The 23,970-nt window shown below is 39.3% G+C and overlaps 1 protein-coding gene across 5 annotated transcripts in view; it reads right to left on the bottom strand.

Annotated features, from left to right (window-relative positions):
• Positions 1 to 23,970, bottom strand: part of LOC140476882 (intermembrane lipid transfer protein VPS13B-like) — a 957,534-nt gene that overhangs the window by 372,296 nt on the left and 561,268 nt on the right. For all 5 annotated transcript variants that reach the window (XR_011960620.1, XM_072569770.1, XM_072569768.1 and 2 more), the window contains exon 24: positions 9,890 to 10,110. Coding sequence is in view for 4 of the 5 variants with exons in the window: in XM_072569770.1 (XP_072425871.1) it covers positions 9,890 to 10,110 (221 nt within the window). In the remaining variant the exon portion in view is untranslated. The remainder of the gene's footprint in view (positions 1 to 9,889; positions 10,111 to 23,970) is intronic.

Below are 23,970 nucleotides of genomic sequence, written 5' to 3'. Positions count from 1 at the left end.
TTGCCTTTACCTCAAAATAGATTTATGTAAAAATGATGGCTATTTTATGCTGTGAATTCACATCCATGTCTAAGAATTTTGGCATTACCTGCCAAAAGGGGAAAGCGAGGACTGCACATGTTGGAGATCAGAGTCTAAGTGTGTGGTGCCAGAAAAGCACAGCCGATCAGGCAGCACCCGAGCAGCAGGACAGTCGATGTTTAGAGCACAAGCTCTTCGTCAGGAATGAGGGGATGGCCCAAGGGAGCTGAGGGATAAATGGGAAGGCGTTGGGGCTGGGGTGGGGGAGGGGGAGAGAAGGTAGCTGGGAAAGCAATAGGTACATGAAGGTGGGAGATAAGGCGATAGGTCAGAGAGGAGGGTGGAGCGGACAGGTGGGAAGGAAGATGGACAGGTAGGACAGTTCAAGAAGTGCAAAACTTCCCCCCTCACCTCTGTCCAAGGCCCCAAAGGATGCTTCCACATCTGACAGAGATTTACCTGTACTTCCACACATCATCTACTATGCCCTTAGTTTTTGATGTAGTCTCCTCTACACAGCGGAACCTTACAGAGAACATCTCTGTGATCACACGCAGTTAGCAACAACACGCGCTGTGGCCGATCACATTAACTCCCTCTCCCACTCTGCCAAAAACATGCAAGTCCTGGGCCTCCTCCACTTCCAAACCCTCACCACCCAACGCCTGGACATTGAACGCCTCATCTTCCGTCTTGGGACACTCCAACCACATGGATTTCACCAGTGTCCTCATTTCCCCTCCCTCCACTTTATCCCAGATCAAACCTTCTAACTCAGCACCGCCCTCTTCAACCGTCCTACCTGTCCATCTTCCTTCCCACCTCTCTGCTCCACCCTCCTCTCCAACCTATCAACTTCACCTCCATCTTCATCTACCTATTGCATTCCCAGCTTCCATGCTCCCAGCCCCACCTCCCTCCCGGGCCACCCCCTCATTCCTGATGAAGAGCTTATGCCAGAACAGGGCGGCACAGTGGTTAGCACTGCTGCCTCATAGTGCCAGAGACCCGGGTTCAATTCCCCCCCTCAGGCAACTGTCTGTGTGGAGTTTTGCACATTCTCCCCGTGTCTGCATGGGTTTCCTCTGGGTGCTCAGGTTTCCTCCCACAGTCCAAAGATGTGCAGGTCAGATGAATTGGCCATGCTAAATTGCCCGTAGTGTTAGGTGAAGGGGTAAATGTAGGGGAATGGGTCTGGGTGGGCTGCTCTTTGGAGGGTCAGTGTGGACTTGTTGGGTGGAAGGAACTGTTTCCACACTGTAAGTAATCTAATCTAATCTAATCTAATCTAATCTAATCTAATGGAAACGTCGACTCTCCTGCTCCTTGCATCCTGCCTGACTGGCTGTGCTTTTCCTGACTGACTGGCTGTATTGTTCGACTCATTACCTGCCAAAATACAATTCTCCCTGTTGGGTTTAAACAACCAGGAGAGATTTCTATCCCCTGGACATTTCTAACTCACTCCATCACTAATTCACGCCTCCCCTCGTGATCCACTCAAACCCCTCTGTTACATTCAATGAGTGAAGTTTAAAACTGAGTTTAAACTGCCCCGTTGTTTAATGGTATCAGCTTCAAAATATCACAGATTCATGCGCAGAATGGTTTCCGAATGGGTCATCTATCAAATTTCATCAGAATTTAACTATTATGAATGATAAATGTTTTGAAATCTGGAAGACTACTTTACACTATAAATTACAGTCTTTTACAATCCTGACTGCAAAATCCACCTTCATTCAATTGTTTCATTTTCATGTTCAAAAATAGCAATGGTTTGAAATAAGCATCATATTGTTAAGATAGAACTGAAAAAGATAGAAATGAAAATTTGATGAAGTAATCTGCATTACCTTGGGTTTAAGTACATTACTGATTATATTGAAACCAAAAATTAGATCATCAAGGATCCTGGATTAGAGCTTACTGATGTAATTAATATTTGAGTAATTATCTGGCAAAACCATCAACTTAGAAATGTGATTTACTGAAGTTCACAACTTCACTGTTATATAATTCATTGACATGCACTATTTTGAAAAGTAATCCTGCAATTAAAAAAAAGACTTCAATTTAATGCCTATGAAGTAAATAAAATGCTGCAAGAATGAATTAACTTTGCCTTAGCTATTCCTAATGCAACAACTCAGAAATGGAAAAGAAGCACAACATGCAATCAACCTTGTTTGAATACACTTATGTCCTTAGGCACACATTTGTTTTCAAAATTATTTCAAAGAAATGAGTGAAAAATGGGAAACACATCCTGTGTGGCATTGAGTACAAGCATTATACGAACGGTAATGATCACAGTAAATCACTTACTACATACTGTATAACCATTAATGTTTGAGAAAATTTTAGTCAATAGTTTACTTGTTGTTGAACAATGAATTAGGAATGCTTGCTCCATAAATACTTCCTAATAGTACAAATTACTATATTTTATCACACACTATAATTTATTTAAACAAACTATCCATTTCTGTGGACCTTGCACAGGCTATATTTAAAGCAATAAACTTACATGTGTCGTGTGAAGTTTCAGGAAATGCCATTATATTGAAAAATCTTTACAGGGAGTAGTTATTAACTGTTGTAGCCTTACAAAAGGAAACATAGTTAACCACCCTATTAAATTTCCCTTACGTTAGAAAAACAAATTGAGGTCAATGTTGACTGCTTTCGTCTGGTGATAACAAGACATTAAGACCTCAAAATGGGGTCAGTATTCTTATTGTCCAGCCAAGACTGGTGATACAGTATTTTAGAAAGATCCTGTCACTGGGAGCCCAAAGTATCTGCCTTTCACAAGTAGTAGGCTATTAGGATATGACTCAATTTTTAAAAAATCTTTATTGGTGAGAAATTGGTGTAGTGTTAATGTCACTGGACTAGTAATCCAGAGGTGCAGGCTAATGCTCTGGGGACCATGGTAACTGGAGGAATTTAAATTCAATTAATTATCTAGTTTTGAAAAATCTAGTTTCAGTAATAATGAAACTATTGTAATTCTGAAACAATTGTCGTGTAAACCTTTAGGGAAGGTAACTCCAGACCCATCATGACATGATTGATTTTTCACTGCTCACTGAAATGGCATAACAAGCTAATGAATTCAAGGGCAATTAGAAACAGGCAATAAATACTGGCCTATCCAGTGACAGCTACAGAATAAAGAAAAAATAGTGAGTATTTCAGAAACAACAGTGCAGGGGGAAGCCTTTGGCACACTGTCTACAATTGCTCTCCATAAGAGCTAATCACTAAGTACCATTCACCCGCCTTCTTCCTGTGACCTTGCACAGTATACCCTTTCAAATAAAATTCAAACTTCTTTTTGAAATGTTTCAATTGAGACTGCCACCATCACACTCCCTGGCAGTGCATTCCAGTCCTTAACTGCTCGCTGAGTGACATAGTTTATCTTTATGTCACTTTTGCTCCTTTTACCAATTACTTTAAATTTGCTCGCTCTTGATCTTGATCCTTCCATGCATAGAAATAGTTTATTCTCATCTGTTTTATCCAGATTCACTATAACTGAATATTTCTACCAAATCTCCTCTTGGCCTTCTCATCCTCAAGGAAACATCCTAACGTTTCCTACCTTTCTTCACAGCTTAAAATCCTCAGCCCTGGAAATATTCTTGTGAAACTTTTCCACACCTTCTCCAAGGGCTTTCTATCTATCCTGAAGTGTGGCATCCGGAACCGGGCTCAGTCCTCTGCTTGAGGTCAAATCCCAGTGTCCTATAAAAATTCAAACTAACCCCTTTGGTCCTATACTCTAAAGCCTGGGATATCATATATGCTTTATTAAATGCTCTTTCAACCTGTCTTACTATCGTCAATGAATTCTCCACATACGGAATATTGGTCCATCTGGTCCTGCACCTATTTTCAAATTCTGCCCTTGAGTTTATACTTATTATCCATCATAATTGCCCTTGGGAAGGTGGTGATATCTATCTTCATTTCAAAAGTAAGGTGATGTAGTGATTGGAACCAGGTGAATCTTAATAACTATGAGTTCCTTGATTGGGGTTGTTAACCTGGGTCAATCAGGAACCCCTTGCTGACCAATATAAACAGGGGATTTAGAATCTCCTCAGTTCAGGGGGCTGACCCTGAGTTGGCTGGCCACAGCCAGTATTCTGTGCACATATAAATAAAGGGTGACTTCGTGACTAGATACTGGCTTCAGTGCAGTTATTTCAGAATTTTGACTTGAGACACATTTGGACAGATGCATGGTGTCTCTTCATCTCTGGTGAAATACAAAGAGACACCATCAGGTTTTGCCTCGTGGCCAGAAAATGAAAGAGTAAATGACAACAGTAAGTTACACTTCTGTAACGCTGTAAATAGCAGAAAAACAGGTTTTTTTGCATAATCTGTTTGCTGAGATTAACAGCTGGAAGAGATGGAGAATCATTTTACAAAGTAAAGCTTCCTATCCACTAAAAATTAGCAAAGAATAAATATAATAAATCATATTTGAATCAAATATTTTGTGGTGAACTACAGTTTAAGCTCAGCAATTGCACAATTTTGTGAATGCAATTTGATAACTGTAATCATCTAATTCCTGTTATTAATTATTTCAAATCCGACTATTAGTGAATATTTAAAAATAACAAAACTATTTTTCTGTCCAACCAAGCATTTAATTATTCAGGAAATGAGCTCAACCCCCATTGCCATCATCCAAAATAAGAGCCAGTGTGTGTCGCACATTGTTGTTCATGAAATCAGAGAAAAGCATTAAGGGAAATTCTTAACATACTCCGCAATTGCCTGAATAATTCCAGATATCTCTTACACTACAAAAACCTGAATGTGCAAGGGACTACATTCTTTAACCATTTCATTGTGGAACATTAGAACTTTAAAAAGCTTTCTTAACATCAAGATATGTTAAAAGTTGCCTAAGTTATGTTGATCCACAGTTAAAGAAATATGTACACTTATATCATGACTTCCATGACCCAAGGACGTTGTGAAACATTCTACAGTCAAACTGAATACAACAATCTTCCACATATTGCTTTGTGATAATAACCAAATAATGTGTTTTTGTGATGTTGACTGAGGGGTAAACATTGAGGCAATGGGGATAACTCCATGACTCTTTGAAATAATGTAATGGACTCTTATTTCCACCTCAGAGGGGAAATGGGTTCCATTTAATGTCACGTGCTTGCAGTCACAATTAATTGATTTTATTTGAGCTACTAAATTCTAGAGTTCCACCTCAAATGTGGAACCTTGTTTCTGTGTGTCATCTTTTGTTGGCCCAGAAGAAAGCGTGTACACTATACAATGTTAAAATAAATAGAAGATGTGGCATTCAGCATAGAATATACACCAGATCAGGTCAAGCTGTATTCTGCAAACAACAGAATGCTAACTCATATACTTAAGATGATCTTAAAAGCAATAGGGCGGGAGCTGTTTTTCATTAAGCAGTTCTACAACAAAACTTATCTTGCTTTGAGCATAATATGGCAGAATAAGGTGCTTATTATATTGTATATAACATCCCAATGGAACTCAATTATGATGTTGTGTAAGTATTTCTCAGTTAATGAAAACTTAATATTCCACTGTATATGCAGTTCATTCCAATGTTGGCTCCAGGGACAACAAAATATGAAACTCATCTCAAAGGGATAACTGTCAGTCATTGATAATTTTCAAGTAGCTATCTAAGTGGAAGCTTGTGTTAGGATTGTTTCTTCAATTAAGGTTATTCGTAAACGATTTATACTTTTAGCTTTAAATGCTTCATAATTATCAAAGTGGGAAAAACGGTAAGCTTCCCACTTGAAAACAAGGAGTGGATTGCTTGTGTAGGAAAATCTAACTAACAAAAACTTCACAGATGTACTGACACTTCTTCATATACTTCTTTTTTTGTTATATAGCTACTTAAATTACTATCCTAATATCTCCTAGAGTTTAATCACTTCTCAGGTTACACAAGTATTTCAAAGCAAAAGTGCTGGCCAGAAATAAGAAGAGAAAAGGTATTGAAATCTATTTCTGATTCAGGTGACCTGTTGCTGTGGTGAATGGAATACTTGTTTTCAGGGAAATTCAAAGTTCACGCACAAGAGAGCCAGGTGCAAAATGAAGTGCCTTAAATTCTGTTCTGATAATGTCCTTGCAATAGAAAAGCACCCATTCTAACATAGAAGTGTATTTTCATTCTCTATTTTTTAAGTAAAACTATTGTTATATCACCAAGTTATTTCAAATTTGAATGAAAGATTTCAATCATCAGTTCTGGAGCTGAGCTAGAACACTATTTTAATGAATGAATGGTCACTGTGGAATCTGATAACTTGAATTAAAGAAAGTTTACCATAAGCAATTTGCACTATGTGTAACAAACTAATAAAAGTATTTATTGCCTTCATTCTTTGAACTAGTTCAACAACCATCATCAGCATTCAAGAAGTCAGGGTAGGGAAAGAGAGAATCCACAGAGAAATACAGGAACAAAAGTAGTCATTTTAACCTGTTCTTCCACCTAATGAGACTTTGAATGATCTGTGACTAAATTCCATATTCCTATCTCACAATTGCCTATCTCTTAATATCCTGGGTTAAGCAAAAAAAAATCCAAAATGAATTAATTAAATATCAATCGCAGTTTGCATAAGAGAGTTTCAAACGATTACTACCTTTTGTACATAGAATTGTTTGCTGTGTTTGCTGCTCAAAGAAGTAGCTGTGATTTCAAAATGAGGGATCCTCCTAGACTTTCCAACTAGCAACATCGTTTCGCCTTGTAAAGACAGATGCAATGTAATAATTTAGTAGCTCAGCCTATACTTTCTGTCTCCACATTTAAATCCTTTTTTGTCCCAGCAGTTCCACTCCTCTTACGAGACTTTTACTATTAGTGTGAGTATAAAAGAGTTTTGGATTTCTTTTTGATACCAGGCTTACTGGTCCATAATTCTGATTGTTCCTTCCCATATCAGTATAAACAGGAGTAATTTATTTTTAATTTGAAGGAACTACTGTCAAATTTAAAAATAAAATTATAGTTACAATCCACAATGGTCCCAAGTATTTTCTCTAAAATACTGCGATGGTAACTGTCTAGTTCTGTGAGTTTAAATCTCCATTATTTTCTACATTATTGTAATTCCACATTATTACTATATTTAATTGTTTTTTCCATGTCCCATTTGTACTTCCAAGTTAGTTTCCTTAGAAAGAAGGATTGTTGCAATGAACTCTGTGATTGTGTCTATGATACAGGTTGGCCTTAACTGGAATAAGATTGATTTTAGTCACAGCATTTTTTCAACATAGATCACAGTTAAAAGCAAATTTCAACACAGAATGTGCTGGTTCAGTCTATATGGCTATGCCCTTTTTATAAAGATTTTTGCTCTAGAAACTGCAGGCTTGACAAGTCATCTTGGACAGCAGTTTCTCTCTAATTAGTCAATGAGATTTCAGAATTGAAAAAGAAATACAGACTAACAACAGTGATAATTAGGGTGAAAATTAGTCACAGATAGAAAGCAAGAGCGAATGGATGAAGAGAGGGAAAGGAAGGAACTTTTTTTAAAAATTAGATTAAAATTTTTGAAATCTCCATATACAATTTACTATCAACAGGAATAAGATCTCACAGTTTCAACTGTTTAATTTCTGAATCAGAGAAGTAGAGCACCAGATTGATTGAAGTCTTCAGGATATTAACAGGAGAAGACAGAGTTGATATAGGTAAATTATTTCCACTGGATGAAGATTCTAGAACTAGGGGCATGATCGAAAAATTAGAGCCAGACGTTTGAGAAGACATGTTAGAAGGTACTTCTACACACAAAGGGTGACACAGGTTTGGAACCCTCTCACAAACAGCAGTTGTTCATTTTCAATTTTTGTTAAGCAAAGGTATTCAGGGATATGGGCCAAACCTAAGTATATGGAGTTAAACACAAATCAGCCATGATCCTGAATGGTTGAACAGGCACAGGAGCTGAACGGCCTACTCCTATGCTCTTACACAGTTTATCACTGAAAGGGTCCTTTGGAAAATACCTGACCTAACATTCCGCAGTGAGTTTAATCTGCAATTACCATGTCAATGCAGCAATTCTTTGAAATTCAATAGGAGATCAACAGTGAGATTTCATTTTAAGAAGCTGCTGGTAAAAAGACACAAGTTATCCTGTCATTTTCAAATCACAACGTATCTCTTCCTTGCTGAAATTGCTAGGTTATTTAACACACTGATAACAATTTTATTATAAATGTCATTATTCTTTGACCAGCAAATTCTGGCCCAATGTGTTCAATTACATTCCATTCAGCACCTTCCTTTTCCAGACACTAAATCTAAAATGAGCATAGCTACCAATCCTGATCATCAATAACCGTAAGGATTCCAATATGCATCATGACAGTTGGAGATGAAGCAATCTGATGACATATACCAAACACAGTTGAAAAGCGAACTTTTAAAACACACTAACCTACCAAAGTCTCCAGTTTATGAGAAATTAAGTGGACAATTTCATGTTTTAGCAGTGCAAACTTCTTTGAATGTGGAAGTCTGTTCCAAACGTCTAATGTTGTTGCCTTCCGCTGCAGGCTTAAGGGACTAATGAAAATTCAAATGGATTGAAAGATGAGAGACTTGGTAGAGCAGGACACTACTATATTCTAGCACAGATAAATTTCAATGACAAATTGAAAATGTACAGATTAGCCAAGTCTTTAAACTTTGCCAGTTGGTTGGAGAGCTATGCAATTTAAGTTTTGATTCAAGCTCATTTTTTTCCCCATTGTATAAACAAATCTTTAGCATCCAAATTACTGCTAGAAAGGGGGTTCAGGCTTTTGACTCTGTGACAGCGAAGGAACTGTTATGTAATTCCAGGTCCAGATAGAGTGTGGCTTGGAGGGAAATTCCTAGATGCTAAAGATTACAGATTCAGAAGGTGCTGTCCAAGGAACCTTGGAGAGTTACGACGATGCATCTTGCAGATGGTACACCCTGCCACTACCATAACCTTGGTGGTGGAGGGAGTAAATGTTGAAGGTGACTGATTTAGTTACCAATCATGTGGGCTGTTTTGTTCTGTATGGTGTTGAGCTTCTTGAGTGTTGTTGGAACTACACTCATCCAGGCAAGTGAAGAGATGCACAAATAAACAAAAGTAATGATTAAAAATGTTCAGAAATGATATGTTACACTAATCAAGGAAAAAAATTAAAATTTACCACAATTAAGTGGATTTTGTGGTAGTACAAAAAAACCCTATGCTACTGGTCTCAGACTTTCAGGATCAAAATCAATGCAAAGTGATTTTTCTTAAGATAACAAAAATATGAAGAATTTCAGGTTTGGCAGAAGATTTCCACCACTGTATGGAATGTATTTGATTAATGGGAACTCAAGTCTATATTATTTAAATCTGAAATCTCTTTAATGTTACAGCCCACATCTATAAACATATTGTGTGAAGTTATGATAAACTCTTGAACAAGCAGCTCCAGTGGACACTTTCAAAGCTGCTGCACATTAATTCTGCTACATAATACTTTTAGAAACTAGACATCTGTAACTGATTTTACTCCATCAGTTTTAAGATGCACTTTAGACTGCAGTTACTAAATTTTTTTTGGAAGAATCTAAATTACAAAAAAACTTGAGAGCACATCAAAGCAGTAAACTAATCTTTCTCCATGATCTTGGTCACCAAGCTCAAAAGAGAGAGCTAAGATGTTTAATGGAATAAGGATTCTCCTATAAAGTACAGGACAAATTAACTTAAAGAAAGTCATTTCTTATTTTCCCCACAATAAATCAATTAGCTGTGCTAACACCAACCTGAGGGTTTGAGCATTTCATCTCCAGAGACTCCAGATCCACATGGAGACAGACGACAAACGCATGTCTGGTTTCGGGGCTGGAGCTTTGCAGCTTATGTGAGGTGATGGCCAGAGTCGAAGTACAGCCCAAGGGTTCCACAAGACTACATGCCTTCAGCTGTCCAAGTAGGGTATACACACTGAACTGGCTGAGACTGATGGTCCAGGGAAAAGCATCACCTGAGAAGAAAAAAATTAAGTAACCATTTTAACAAATGTCCCCTGGTGTAAATGTGAGTTAAGGGTGGTGATTTCCATCTGTCATAAGGTGAGCACATTCATTGCACAATGTTTCACATTATTTGTGACTCCTCAGATAACTGCATTCAATGGCATTATCATTTGCTGAATCCTTCACAACTGACATCCAGGGGGTATTATTGAGCAAGAAATTAACAAAGCAGTTATATAAATATGGTAACTACAAGGACAGGTCAGAAGTTAGGAATTCTACGGTGTATAATTCACCTCCTGCCTCTCCACATTCAATCCATCATCATCAAGGCACAAGTCAGGAGTGTGATGAATATTTCCCACTTTCCCAGGTTAGTGCAGTTTGAATAACACTGAAGAAGGCTGCATCATCCAGGAACATGCAGTGCGTTTGATTGGTATCTGATTGAACACCTTCAACATTCACTCCCTCCACCAACGACTCACACTGACAGCAATGCACATCATCTACAAGATGCACTGCAACAACTTACCAAGGCTTCTACATAGAACACAACCTCTACCTAAAAGGACAAGGTCAACAGAACGCCACCACTTGCAAGTTCTCCATTAAGCAACACATCATTTTTACTACTCCATCATTACCAGTGGGTCAAAATCCTGGACTCTCTCCTTAATTGCACTGTGGTTGCCCCTACACCGCAAGGAATGCAGCAGTTCAAGAAGGCAGTTCACCACCACCACCACATTATCAAAGGTAAGAAGGGATGGGAATAATTGTTTGCCCAGCTAGCGAAGCTAAAATCTCATTAATTAAATCTAAAAATTAAGTGAATGTGGAGAAGTGCGAGGTCACGCAATTTGGTGCTAAGAATGTGGATAAGTAATACATAAAGGAAATACAATACTTATGTGGGTGCAGGAGCAGAGGGACCTGGCTACGTATACGTGTTCATCATCAAAGTGGCAGGTTCCTCTGACAATGCCTTCCAAACACGCAGCCTCTACTACCGAGAAATGAAAAGGCAACGGCTGCAGTGGGGATCACCACCACGTGCAAGTTTCCCTGTAAGCCACACACCATCCTCACTTGGAAGTACCTTACTGTTCCTTTGTTGCAAGTCAAGTTCCTTCAATTCTATTCCAACGGAACTCTGGATGAATCTACACCAGGTGACTGAAAATCAGAATTTTAACACCATTCGCAACTTATTCAGTACTAACAGTGTCTAAATGTAGCAAAACCTAGACAACATCTAGGCTACTGTGATGTGAATCAAGAGGGAATACAACTATAGCCACTAGACATTCAATGGGAGAACTATCGCTGCATTCCCCCAATGCCCTGAACAGTAGCTACAAGATCAGGTATGAGAAATTTGTAGCAGATAAATTTATCTGTTGAAAACAAAATAACTAACAGAGACAACAGCTTTCACTAAATTCAAGTATGACAAATATATGGAGATTTCACTAATTTATGATAAGCTGAACATCAGGTAAACAGAACAAGAAGAAAACCATTTAGGTAGCACTTTAACATTGAGAAGAATTCCAAGCTGCCTCGTACTTTTATGGAAAAAGAATGAGTTGGAAATCAAAGTTGAGAATATTAGTGAGTGTGACCAAGACTTTTGTCAAAGAGATGGGAAATGAAGCAGGTCTTAGAAGGGGAGAACATGGTTGAGAGGTCAAGATATTGAGGGACAGCAAATCAGTAAAATTACCTCCTAATTGTTGGGGAGTAGGAATAGAGGTTGCAAATAGCAATGAAAGGAAGGGCAGGCAGTGAAAAAAAACACAATAACAGAAAAGCAATACAGTATAGAGTAGTAGGTGGGTAAATGGAGTTAAGATCAGTCACGAATTAAACTAAAGGTGGAAGAGGCTCACAGTGCTGAATGACACTCTCCTGCTCCAATATGCAGAACAAAAAGTGCTTGTGCCATATAGATGTGAAGACTCAAAGTCAGACAATGATTACTACAACACAACTTGAAGCACCATATTATAGTTATGTTAGCCATGGTTCATTTGGCAGTATTCAGAGACTACAAACAAAGCACAAATTCTGGTAGATTATCTTTAATGATGTCAACTAGGGATCAGGCCATTTTGGTTCTGATAATGCGTAATTGAGGAAGATTTAATAAATGACCTCAGAGCAAAAGAACCTCGAGAAAATAGCAACCAAACTATGTCAGAATGGAGCATTAATTTTGAGAGTGAGAATTTGAGTCAAAAGTTATTGTGCTGAACTTTAAGGGTAACTGCAAAGAAGCAAGGACAGAGTTGACTGGAGTTGACTGTGAAAGGAGTTCAGCATAAAAGATTGTTGAGAAAAGAAATAGCAGAAATTTGAGAAAATAGTTCACAAATTACAACAAAGAAATATCCCAGTGAGGAAGGAAGATTCTAGGAAGGAGACAAGTCAATAACAGTTAATTGAAGAAATTAAGGATAGTATTAAATTGATATAAAATATATGTAATGTGTCAAAAACTAATGATGAATCAAAGGACGGAGACAGTTGTAAAAGCCAACAAAAGATGACCAATTAAAAAACAGGAGAGAAAATAAACTTTGAATGTAAACTGACAAGTAATATACAGATGGACAGCAAGAACTTCTTTGAATATGTAAAAACTAAGAGAAAGGTCAAAGCGAACATCAGAGAATATGGCTGGGGAAACAATAAAGGGGGAGCCAGGAAATAGCAGACAAGTTGAATAAATAATTTGCACCAATCTTCATGATAGAAAACACTATTAATATTTCAAAATTTAAAAATAATCAAGGGGGAGATAAACATAAAAATAATCACTGGAGAAACTAGGGAAATTAATGAGACTAAAAGCTGGTAAGTCTCCTGCACTTGATCAGTTGCACTAAAGGAAGTGGTTACAATTGACTGTTATCTTCCAAAAGTCCTTTTTTATGAAATTCCCCAGAGACAAGGAAAAGGGAAGGAGTCAAAAAATTTAAATTAACATCATTATTGGGAAAATGTTGGAGTCTATCATAAACGACGCAATAACAGAACATTTAGAAATATATAAATAAAAATAGAAATTGCTGGAAAACCTCAGCAGGTCTGGCAGCATCTGTGGAGAGACATCAGAGTTAACGTTTTGGATCCAGTGACCCTTCCTCAGAATGTACAGAAACTTCTTCAGAATTATGTACACAGTCAAGCAGAGTGTGCATAGAACAAAGAACAAAGAAAATCTAAGCCTGTCTAAACATGTTGCCTATTTTCTAAGAGTCTGTATCCCTCTGCTCCCTGCCCATTCATGCATCTGTGCAGATACATCTTAGATAAAGAAGATGTACCAGGCAAACTTATTTGAAATATTTGAGGTGGTAACAGACAAGATAGAAAAAGGAAAACCTAGGGATATAATCTATTTGTATTTCCAAGAGGTAGTCAATATAGTGGCACATCAGACTATTTAAATAACAGTCGATAGTGTTGGGGGTAGTATGTCAACATGGATTGAGGATTGGCTAACTAATAAAAGACAGTGAGTCAGGATAAGTGGGGGAACTTCCAGAATAGCAATCTGTTAAAAGTCTAATGCCAGAGGGATTGGTGCTGGGAGTACAAGTCCTTACGTCATATGAGGATTTGGAAGGAAAGTGAATGTACCAAGTTGTCAAATGACACAAAAATAGTTGGGAAAGCAAGTGGTGAAGAATGGCACAAAATGTCTACAGAAAGACATATACAGATTAAGTGAGTGAGCAAGCATTTGGCAGATCAAATTCAATGTGTAAAAATGTATGGTTCCGTAATTTGGCAAAAGGAATAGACAAGTTAAATATTATCTAAATGGAGAAAGACCGCAGAAAGCTGCAATGTTGAGGGATTTGCCGGTCCTCTTGCATAATTTACAAAAGGCGAACACACAAGTTCATAATAGGTAAGACAAATTTCAAAGCTAATAGGCAAGACGAATGGAACTTTGGCTTTTATTTCTAAGGGAATATAGAATAAAACCTATGCAAGGCACTAGTTAAACCACACCACGAGAGAAAACTGTGAATATTTTTGGTCCCGTTATCAAAGGAAAGACATACCGATATTGGTGGCAGTCCAGGGGAGGTTCACTAGGTTGATCCCAGGTTTGAAGAAACTTTTGGATAAGGCGAGGTTGAGTCAGTTAGATTTATTATCGAAATTTAAGAGAATGAGAAGGAGCCTCATTGAAACACATAAAAAATTTAAGGGTTTGACAAAGTAGATGCCAATAGGTCACTTCCTCTTCTGGGAAAGTCTAGGAGCAGAAAGCATAATTTTAGAGTAAGGGGTCACCCAGGACAGAGGGTAGTGAATCGGTGGAATTCTTCAACCGGGTTGTAGAGGCTGTGTCATTAAGCACAAACAAGGGTGAGATAGATTTTTAATCAATAAGGGAATGAAGGAATATTAGTGTAAGGAAGGAAAGTGGATTTGAGGATTATCAGATCAGCCACCATCTTAGTGAGTGGTAAAGCTGACTCAATGGGCTAAATGGTCAACTTCTACTCTTATTGTCTTTTGTTTGTTTTTCACCTTTTTTGGGGGCATTACTTCCCATTTCCTTGTTTCTGAGCATATTACATTTGTAATCTCTAATTAATTTTTAAAATAGCAAAATAGGTAAAACACAAAGTTTTTCAGGCGAAGTCAGCATGATAACTGACAATCAGCTTGGGTCAAGTTAATTAAATTCCATTTGCTTGCCTTTAGTAATACCAAAAGACCTTTTGCGAGTCCTTAAAGACTTTTGCTCACAAGCTCAACATTTATATCACTTATTATACACGGCAAGCTAAATAAACACGTCAAAATGCTTTCACTGAACTAAGAAAACATCATTTTTAAGATAACAAATATGATGGACATGATCTTGCAGGAGTAGGCATATGTGATTAGCTTGACTTTTCTTGCACTTTTCTTTTGAGTGCAGACCTTCTGAAACCTGAGTTATAGTTGTGCCAACCACTTATCTCCTTAACCACTTGGATTTAATAATCAAGAAAGAAATAGGATAAGAAAAAGATGATCAAATTACAGTAAGTGAATAAACAGAGGAAAACAATAATTGAAAGGAGAGGACAGAAAAAAAATGAAAAAGAAACTTGTCACTTTTAAAATCTCTAAGCAGAATTTACTACCTGCAAGTAGTAAATGTCTGAACATGAACGTTTTTTTTAATAATTCAGAGGCATAAGCATTGTTGTTCTGGGCCTGCATTTACTCCCCATCCTAATCACCTGTGAGAAAATGGTGATGAACTGCTTTCTTAAAGCACTGTAGTGCTTGTGCAGACACACCAGGAGTGCTGTTAGGTGGGAGTTCGAAGATTATCCCTCGTGAACATGATTTGAGGCTTTCAAGAGAATTTCCAAGCACTGATCTTCCCATGCGTTTGTTGACCTTTCCTTCCAGGTGACAAACGCAAGGAGTATCAGAAATAAGGTGGGTGAACTTAAGGCGTGGATCGGTACCTGGGACTACGATGTTGTGGCCATCACGGAAACATGGATAGATGAGGGACAGGAATGGCTGTTGGAGGTTCCTGGTTACAGATGTTTCAGTAAGATTAGGGAGGGTGGTAAAAAAGGAGGGGGGGTGGCATTGCTAATTAGAAATGGTATAACGGCTGCAGAAAGGAAGTTTGAGGGGGATCTGCCTCTGGAGGTAGTATGGGCTGAAGTCAGAAATAGGAAAGGTGCAGTCACCTTGTTGGGTGTTTATTATAGGCCCCCCAATAGCAGCAGAGATGTGGAGAAACAGATTGGGAAACAGATTTTGGAAAGGTGCAGAAGCCACAGGGTCGTAGTCATGGGCGACTTCAACTTCCCAAATATTGATTGGAAGCTCTTTAGATCAAGTAGATTGGATGGGGCGGTGTTTGTGCAGTGTGTCCAGGAAGCTTTTCTAACGCAGTATGTAGAGTGTCCAACCAGAGGGGAGGCCATATTGGATTTGGTACTCGGTAATGAACCGGGACAAGTGGTGGGCTTGTTAGTGGGTGAACATTTTGGTGATGGTGACCACAATTCTGTGACTTTCACCTTAGTTATGGAGAGAGATAGGTGCGCACAACAAGGAAGATTTTACAATTGGGGGAAGGGAAATTACGATGCTGTAAGACAGGATTTGAGGAGCATACGTTGGGAGCATAGGCTGTCAGGGAAGGATGTGGTGGAAATGTGGAACTTTTTCAAGGAGCAGATACGACGTGTCCTTGATATGTATGTACCGATCAGGCAGGAAAGAGATGGTCGTGTGAGGGAGCCTTGGTTGACGAGGGAGGTTGAATGTTTAGTAAAGAGGAAGAAGGAGGCTTACATAAGGTTGAGGAAACAGGGTTCAGACAGAGCAGTGGAGGGATACAGGATAGCCAGAAGGGACCTGAAGAAAGGGATTAGGAGAGCTAAGAGAGGGCATGAAAAATCCTTGGCGGATAGGATCAAGGATAACCCCAAGGCATTCTATGCGTATGTGAGAAACCTGAGAATGACAAGAACGAGGGTAGGTCCGATCAAGGACAGTAGTGGGAGACTGTGTATTGAGTCGGAAGAGATAGGAGAGGTCTTGAACAAGTACTTCTCTTCAGTATTTACGAACGAGAGGGACCGTATTGTTGAAGAGGAGAGTGTGAAACGGACTGATAAGCTAGAAGAGATACCTGTTAGGAAGGAAGTTGTGTTGGACATTTTGAACAACTTGAGGATAGACAAGTCCCCCGGGCCTGACGGGATATATCCTAGGATTATGTGGGAAGCAAGAGAGGAAATTGCAGTACTGTTGGCAATGATCTTCTCGTCTTCACTGGCAACGGGGGTGGTACCAGGGGACTGGAGAGTAGCGAATGTTGTGCCCCTGTTCAAAAAAGGGAATAGGGATAACCCCGGGAATTACAAGCCAGTTAGTCTTACTTCTGTGGTAGGCAAAGTCATGGAAAGGGTACTGAGGGATAGGATTTACGAGTATCTGGAAAGACACTGCTTGATTAGGGACAGCCAGCACGGATTTGTGAAGGGTAGGTCTTGCCTTACAAGTCTTATTGAATTCTTCGAGGAGGTGACCAAGCATGTGGATGAGGGTAGAGCAGTGGATGTAGTGTACATGGATTTTAGTAAGGCATTTGATAAGGTTCCCCATGGTAGGCTTATGCGGAAAGTCAGGAGGCATGGGATAGAGGGAAATTTGGCCAATTGGATAGAAAACTGGCTAACCGGTCGAAGGCAGAGAGTGGTGGTAGATGGTAAATATTCAGCCTGGAGCCCAGTTACAAGTGGAGTTCCGCAGGGTTCAGTTCTGGGTCCTCTGCTGTTTGTAATTTTTATTAATGACTTAGATGAGGGAGTCGAAGGGTGGGTCAGTAAATTTGCAGATGATACGAAGATAGGTGGAGTTGTGGACAGTGAGGAGGGCTGTTGTCGGCTGCAGAGGGACTTAGATATGATGCAGATCTGGGCTGAGGAGTGGCAGATGGAGTTCAACCCTGCCAAGTGTGAGGTTGTCCATTTTGGAAGAACAAATAAGAATGCGGAATACAGGGTTAATGGTAGGGTTCTTAGTCAGGTGGAGGAACAGAGGGATCTTGGGGTCTATGTACATAGATCTTTGAAGGTTGCCACTCAGGTGGATAGAGTTTGTAAGAAGGCCTATGGAGTATTATCGTTCATTAGCAGAGGGATTGAATTCAAGAGTCGTGAAGTGATGTTGCATCTGTACAGGACTTTGGTTAGGCCACAGTTGGAGTACTGTGTGTAGTTCTGGTCGCCTCACTTTAGGAAAGATGTGGAAGCTTTGGAGAGGGTGCAGAGAAGATTTACCAGGATGTTGCCTGGAATGGAGAGTAGGTCGTACGAGGATAGGTTGAGAGTTCTCGGCCTTTTCTCGTTGGAACGGCGAAGGATGAGGGGTGACTTGATAGAGGTTTATAAGATGATCAGAGGAATAGATAGACAGTCAGAAACTTTTTCCCCGGGTACAACACAGTGTTACAAGGGGACATAAATTTAAGGTGAAGGGTGGAAAGTACAGGGGAGATGTCAGGGGTGGGTTCTTTACCCAGAGAGTGGTGGGGGCATGGAATGCACTGCCCGTGGGAGTGGTAGAGTCAGAATCATTGGCGACCTTTAAGCGGCATTTGGATAGGTACATGGATGGGTGCTTAATCTAGGTTAGAAGTTCGGCACAACATCGTGGGCCGAAGGGCCTGTTCTGTGCTGTATTGTTCTATGTTCTATGTTCTAAAGGTCATGGATTTGGAAGATGGCACTGAAGCAGCCTTGGTAAATTATTCCAATGCACCTTGTAGATGGCTCACACTACTGCCTCTGTGCTTTGGTGATGGAAAGTGTGAATGAAATAGGTAATGGATGGGCCAAATAAGTTTCTGGTCTCAGGATGTCTGATTTTGGAGAAAAAAGCAATTATAATTGGATGTTGAGGGAAGATGCCTAGATTGTCTCTTATTGGAGACAATCATTGCCAGGCACGTAAGGAACAAATGTTACTTACCACTTATCAGTCAAAGCCTGAACAGTGTTCAGATCTTCTTATGTTTAGCAAGTTTAACAAATTACTTTACAACCTGAGGAGTTGTGAATAGTATTGGACGCCACACAGTGATCAGCATACCATAGCTAGAATGTTATTTGTTACCTTAACAGTTTTGCCCTTAAAGTAGTCAAAAATATCTACGACACATACAAAGGTACCAATTGGGAACAAAGGTGGATCTCATTCCTCTCCTCATGCCTCCCATTTATTGACATTATGATTGATGTGATTGCAACTTCAAATTCACATTACCTCCCCCACCGATAACCTTTCATTCCCTCGCTCAACTCATTGAACTAAATGTCTCTTCACTCCTCCTTAGATTTTTAAAAACTCAAACCTGGGCTTCCTCTGATTACTGATTCTCTTGTCATTTTCTCATCTTCACTCTTTCAAAACTCTTGAACTAACTTTGAACACTTCCATTAAATAATCGCTTAATCTTCTGAAGAGAACCAGCCCACCTTTTCCAGTCTTCCCCAGAACTAAAGTTTCTCACCCTGGTACCATTCTAGCAAATATTCTCTACACAGCTTCCAAGAGAAAGACATACAAATGACCCCTAATTGATTCTATCACCAAAATAACAACAAGAAAGTACTAGAAAAATTCAGCAGTTACAGCAGCATCTCATAGTCATAAAGATGCATAGCACAGAAACAGGCCCTTTGCTCCAACTTGTCCTTGCTGACCAGATATCCTAAATTAATGCAGTCTCACTTGCCAGCATTCGGCCCATTTCGCTCTAAACCGTTCCTGTTCATATACCCATCTAGATGCCTTTTAAATGTTGTAATTGTACCAGCCTTCCTCTGGCAGCTCATTCATACACGCACAATCCTCTGCATGAAGAGGTTATCCCTTAGATTTAGTTTAAATCTTTCCCCTCTCACCTTAAACCTATGCCCTCTAGTTTGAACTCACTCACTCTGGGGAAAAGACTTTGGCTACTCACCCTATCCATGCCCCTCATGACTTTATAAACTCCTGTAAGGTCATCCCTTAGCCTCTGGTGCTCCAGGGAAAACAGCCCCAGCCTATTCGGCCTCTCCCTATAGCTCAAACCCTCTGACGCTGGCAACATCCTTGCAGACTTTCTTCCAAACCCTTTCAAGTTTCACAACATCTTTCCTATAGCAGCAAGACCAGAATCGTATGCAGTATTCCAAAAGTAGCTGAACCAATATCCTGTACAGCCGCATCATGAACCTCCAACTCCTCACCTCAATGCACTGATTATTAAAGGCAAGCATACCAAACATCACCTTCACTATCCTGTCTACCTGTGACTCCACTTGCAAGGAATTCTGAACCTGCACCCCAAGATCTCTTTGTTCAGCAACACTCCTCAGGACCTTACTAAGTGTATAAGCCCTGCCCTGATTTGTCTTTCCAAAATGCAGCACCTCACATTTATCTAAATTAAACTCCATTTGCCACTCCTTGGCCAACAGGCCATTCTGATCATTCTGCTGTCCACTACACCTCCAATTTTGATGTCACCTGCAAACTTACTAACCAAACTTCCGACGTTCACATCCAATAATTTATAAATAACAAAAAGCAGTGGACCCAGCACCAATCCTTGTGGCACACCGCTCGTCACAGGCCGCCAGTCTGAAAAGTAACCTTCCACCACCACTCTGTCTTCTACCTTCGATCCAGTTCTGTATCCAAATCACTAGTTCTCTCTATATTCCATGTGATCGAACCTTCCTACTGTTTCGAACACCTTACTGAAGTCCATATGCATCACATCCACCATTCTGCCCTTAGCAATCCTCCTCATTACTTCTTCAAAAACCTCAATCGAGTTAGTAAGTCATGATTTCACACATATAAAGCCATGTTGACTATCCCTATTCAGTCTTTGCCCTTCCAAATACATGTAAATCCTGTCCCTCAGGATTTCCTCCAATAACTTGCCCACCACTGATATGGGGTTCACTGGTCTATAGTTTCCTGGCTTTTCCTCACCACCTTTTTTAAGTAGTGGCATCATGTTAGCAAACCTTCAGTCTTCTGGCATCTCAGCTGTGGTTATCAATGATACAAATATCTCAACAATGGGACCAGGAATCACCTCTCCAGCTGCCCACAGAGTTCTCCATGTTTAGAATGCAGCATTTTGATTCCAATATGATGCTTCTTGGGAACCTAATTCTTTTATCAGTCAATAATGCAACCAGTAGAATTTGTTGAAGTTAATATTAAAAGCACTGATGTCAGCATCAAAAGCACTGAAGTCAATTGTCAACTGCATAAAGCAGTCCATATTTACAGTGGTTTTGATAAAATACCAGGACACATTTATGGACAATTAAAATCACTGATCGTTCAATAGAGTGACAATTTATACACTTGTACACTAATAATGTACATTTGAAGAAGGTGCTATGCATTTGTTCTACATATCTGCGAATAGCAGAAATATTTCCCATGATTTCAAAGATAAAAAAAACAGCCAATGTTATATTCTAGAAGTCACAGATTCTAGTGCATTGTGTACTAATGATCTCTATTAATTTGACTGGATTAAATGTGTTCCAGATTGCTAACAAGTCGGGTTGTAATAGCATGGGATTTTAATTTTCCATTGGCTAGGACTACCATAGTGTTAAAAGCTTGGATGGTGAGGACTTTGTTAAATATGATCAAGAAAAATTTCTTTACCAATATGTCAATGTTCCTACTTAAGAAGGAACAAGACATGATCTTATCTTGAGAAGTACGGCAGGGCAAGTGACTCAAGTGTTAGCAGGTGAACACTTTGGGACTAGTGATCATAATTCTATTAGTTTTAAAACAATTAATATTCTAAATTGGAGTCAGGCAAATCTTAATGATATGAGACAAGAATTTTCAAAAGTTGATTGGAGTAGAATGTCTGCAGGTAAGGGGATGACGGAAAAGTGGGAGACTTTGAAAAATGTAATATTGAGAGTTCAGAGGCATGATGTCTCTGTTAGAGTGAAGGATAAGGTTGGTAAGAGTAGGGTACAATAGATGAATAAAATATTGAGGTTCTAGTCAAGATTAAGTAATACTGGATTAGTGGTGCTGGAAGAGCACAGCAGTTCAGGCAGCATCCAACGAGCAGCGAAATCAACGTTTCGGGCAAAAGCCCTTCATCAAAGTAATAGTCATACATTAGATACAGACAACAGGAATCAAATGAATCTCTTGAAGTGCACAAAGAATGTAGATAAATTCATTCTTAAGAGGGAAATGAGGGCAAAGAAGGGATATGAGATAGCCTTGGCAGATAAGGTGAAGGATAACCCAAAGAGATTCTACAAGTACATTAAGAGCAAAACAGTAAGTGAAGAGAGAATAAGACCCGTTAAAGATCAATGAGGTCATCTGTGTGTTGAACGCTAGGGGATGGGAGAGATACCAAACCAATATTCTGCATCAGTTTTTACTGGGGAGAAAGAAATGGAGGCTAGAGAACTCAGGGAAATAAACACTGATGTTTTGAAAACAATTCACATTACAGAAGAGGAAATGCTGGAATTCTTAGAAAACATAAATCTGGATAAATCTTCAGGACCTGATCAAGAGTATCAGATTGTTGTGGAAAATTAGGGAAGAAATTGTGGGGGCCTTAGCAGAAATATTTATATCATCTATAACCAAGGTGAGGCGCACGAGGACTGGAGGGTGGCTAATGCTGTGTCTTTATTTAAGAAAAGCTATAAGGAGAATCCTGGGAACTATAGACCTGTGAACCTGACATTGACGGTGGGAAAGAGGTGATTCTAAAAGATAGGATTTCTATGCATTTGGAGAGGCAATATGTGATTATAGATCATTAGCATGATTTTATGCAAGGGAAATCATGTCTCACAAACTTGACTGAGTTTTTTGAGAAAGTAACCAAAACAATTGATAAGGGCAGAGCAGTAGGCATCGTTTACAGGGTAAGCCTTTGACACTGTTCCACGTGGCAGACTAATTCATAAAGTTAGATCACATAAGATTCAGGGTAAGCTTGCCAATTGAATACAAAATTGGCTTGATGATAGGAGACAGGTGGTGATGGAGGAAGGTTGTTTTTCAGACTGAAGGTTTGTGAACTGCAGTTTCCACAGGGATCAGCACTGAGTCCACTTCTGTTTGTCATTTACATGAACGATTTGGATGAGAATATAGGAGTCGCAGTTAGTAAGTTTATGGATGACACCAAAATGGAGTATAGTGGACAATGAAAAAGGTTTTCTAAGATCATAAAGAGAACTTGATCAATTGGATCAATGGGCTGAGGAGTGGCAGACAGAATTTAATTCAGATAAATGTGAGACATTGTATTTTGGTAAACAAACAACAGCAGGACTTGTCCAATTAATGATAGGGCCTTGGGTGGTGTTGTAAAACAGAGAGAACGAGGCATTCAGGTACGTAATTCCTTGAAATTTGTGTCACAGATAGAAGGCATTTAGCATGCTTGTCTTCATTGCTCAGATCTTTGAGTATAGGAATTGGAATGTCATGTTGAGGCTGTACGGAATGTTGCTGAGGCCTCTTTTGGAGTTTTGCATGCATTTCTGATCGCTCTGTTATAGTAAAGATTTTATTAACTTAGAGAGGGTTCAGAAACGATTTACCAGGATGTTGCCAGGATTAGAGAATTTGGGTTACATAAAAAAAAGGGCTGGACAGGGCTGGGACCTTTGTCACTGGAGTGTAGGAGGTTGAGGGGTGACCTTATAGAGGTTTATAAAATCATAAGGGACATGGATTAGGTGAATAGCAAGGGTGTTTTCCCAACGGTGGGGAAGTTCATAACTAGGGGCATACCTTTAAATTGAGACGAGAAAGTTTTAAGGAGGACATGAAGGGCAACATATTTTTTTACACAGAGTGGTTTGTGTGTGGAATGAACACACAAAGGAAGTGGAGAATGCAGGTACAGTTACAACATTTAAAAGATATTTGGATAATTACAGGAATAGAAAAAGTTTGGAGGGATATGGGCCAATTGCAAGCAAGTGGGATATAGTTTGGGAACATAGTTGGCATGGACGAGTTGGACCAGACAGTCTGTTTCCATGCTGTTCCACTCCATGACTCCAAATAACTCCATGTCTTATAGAAGATAATAAGCTGATCTGATAAGTGTTCTGATGACTAATAGCATAAATTAACATGCCCACTGCTTGACTAAAATGAAGAACGGTTCACAATTATTTCCAAAGTACAACATATAACCTTCGTAATATTTTAGCACACACATGCCTATCGAGTCAGGTTTTCTTCCCCCAACATGTAAGGCAGCCATCAGTTCAGGTGTAGATTAT

This window comes from Chiloscyllium punctatum, chromosome 5 (genome assembly GCF_047496795.1).
Source record: "Chiloscyllium punctatum isolate Juve2018m chromosome 5, sChiPun1.3, whole genome shotgun sequence".
NCBI lineage: Eukaryota > Metazoa > Chordata > Chondrichthyes > Orectolobiformes > Hemiscylliidae > Chiloscyllium > Chiloscyllium punctatum.
This window is presented reverse-complemented; position numbering and strand designations above follow the sequence as displayed.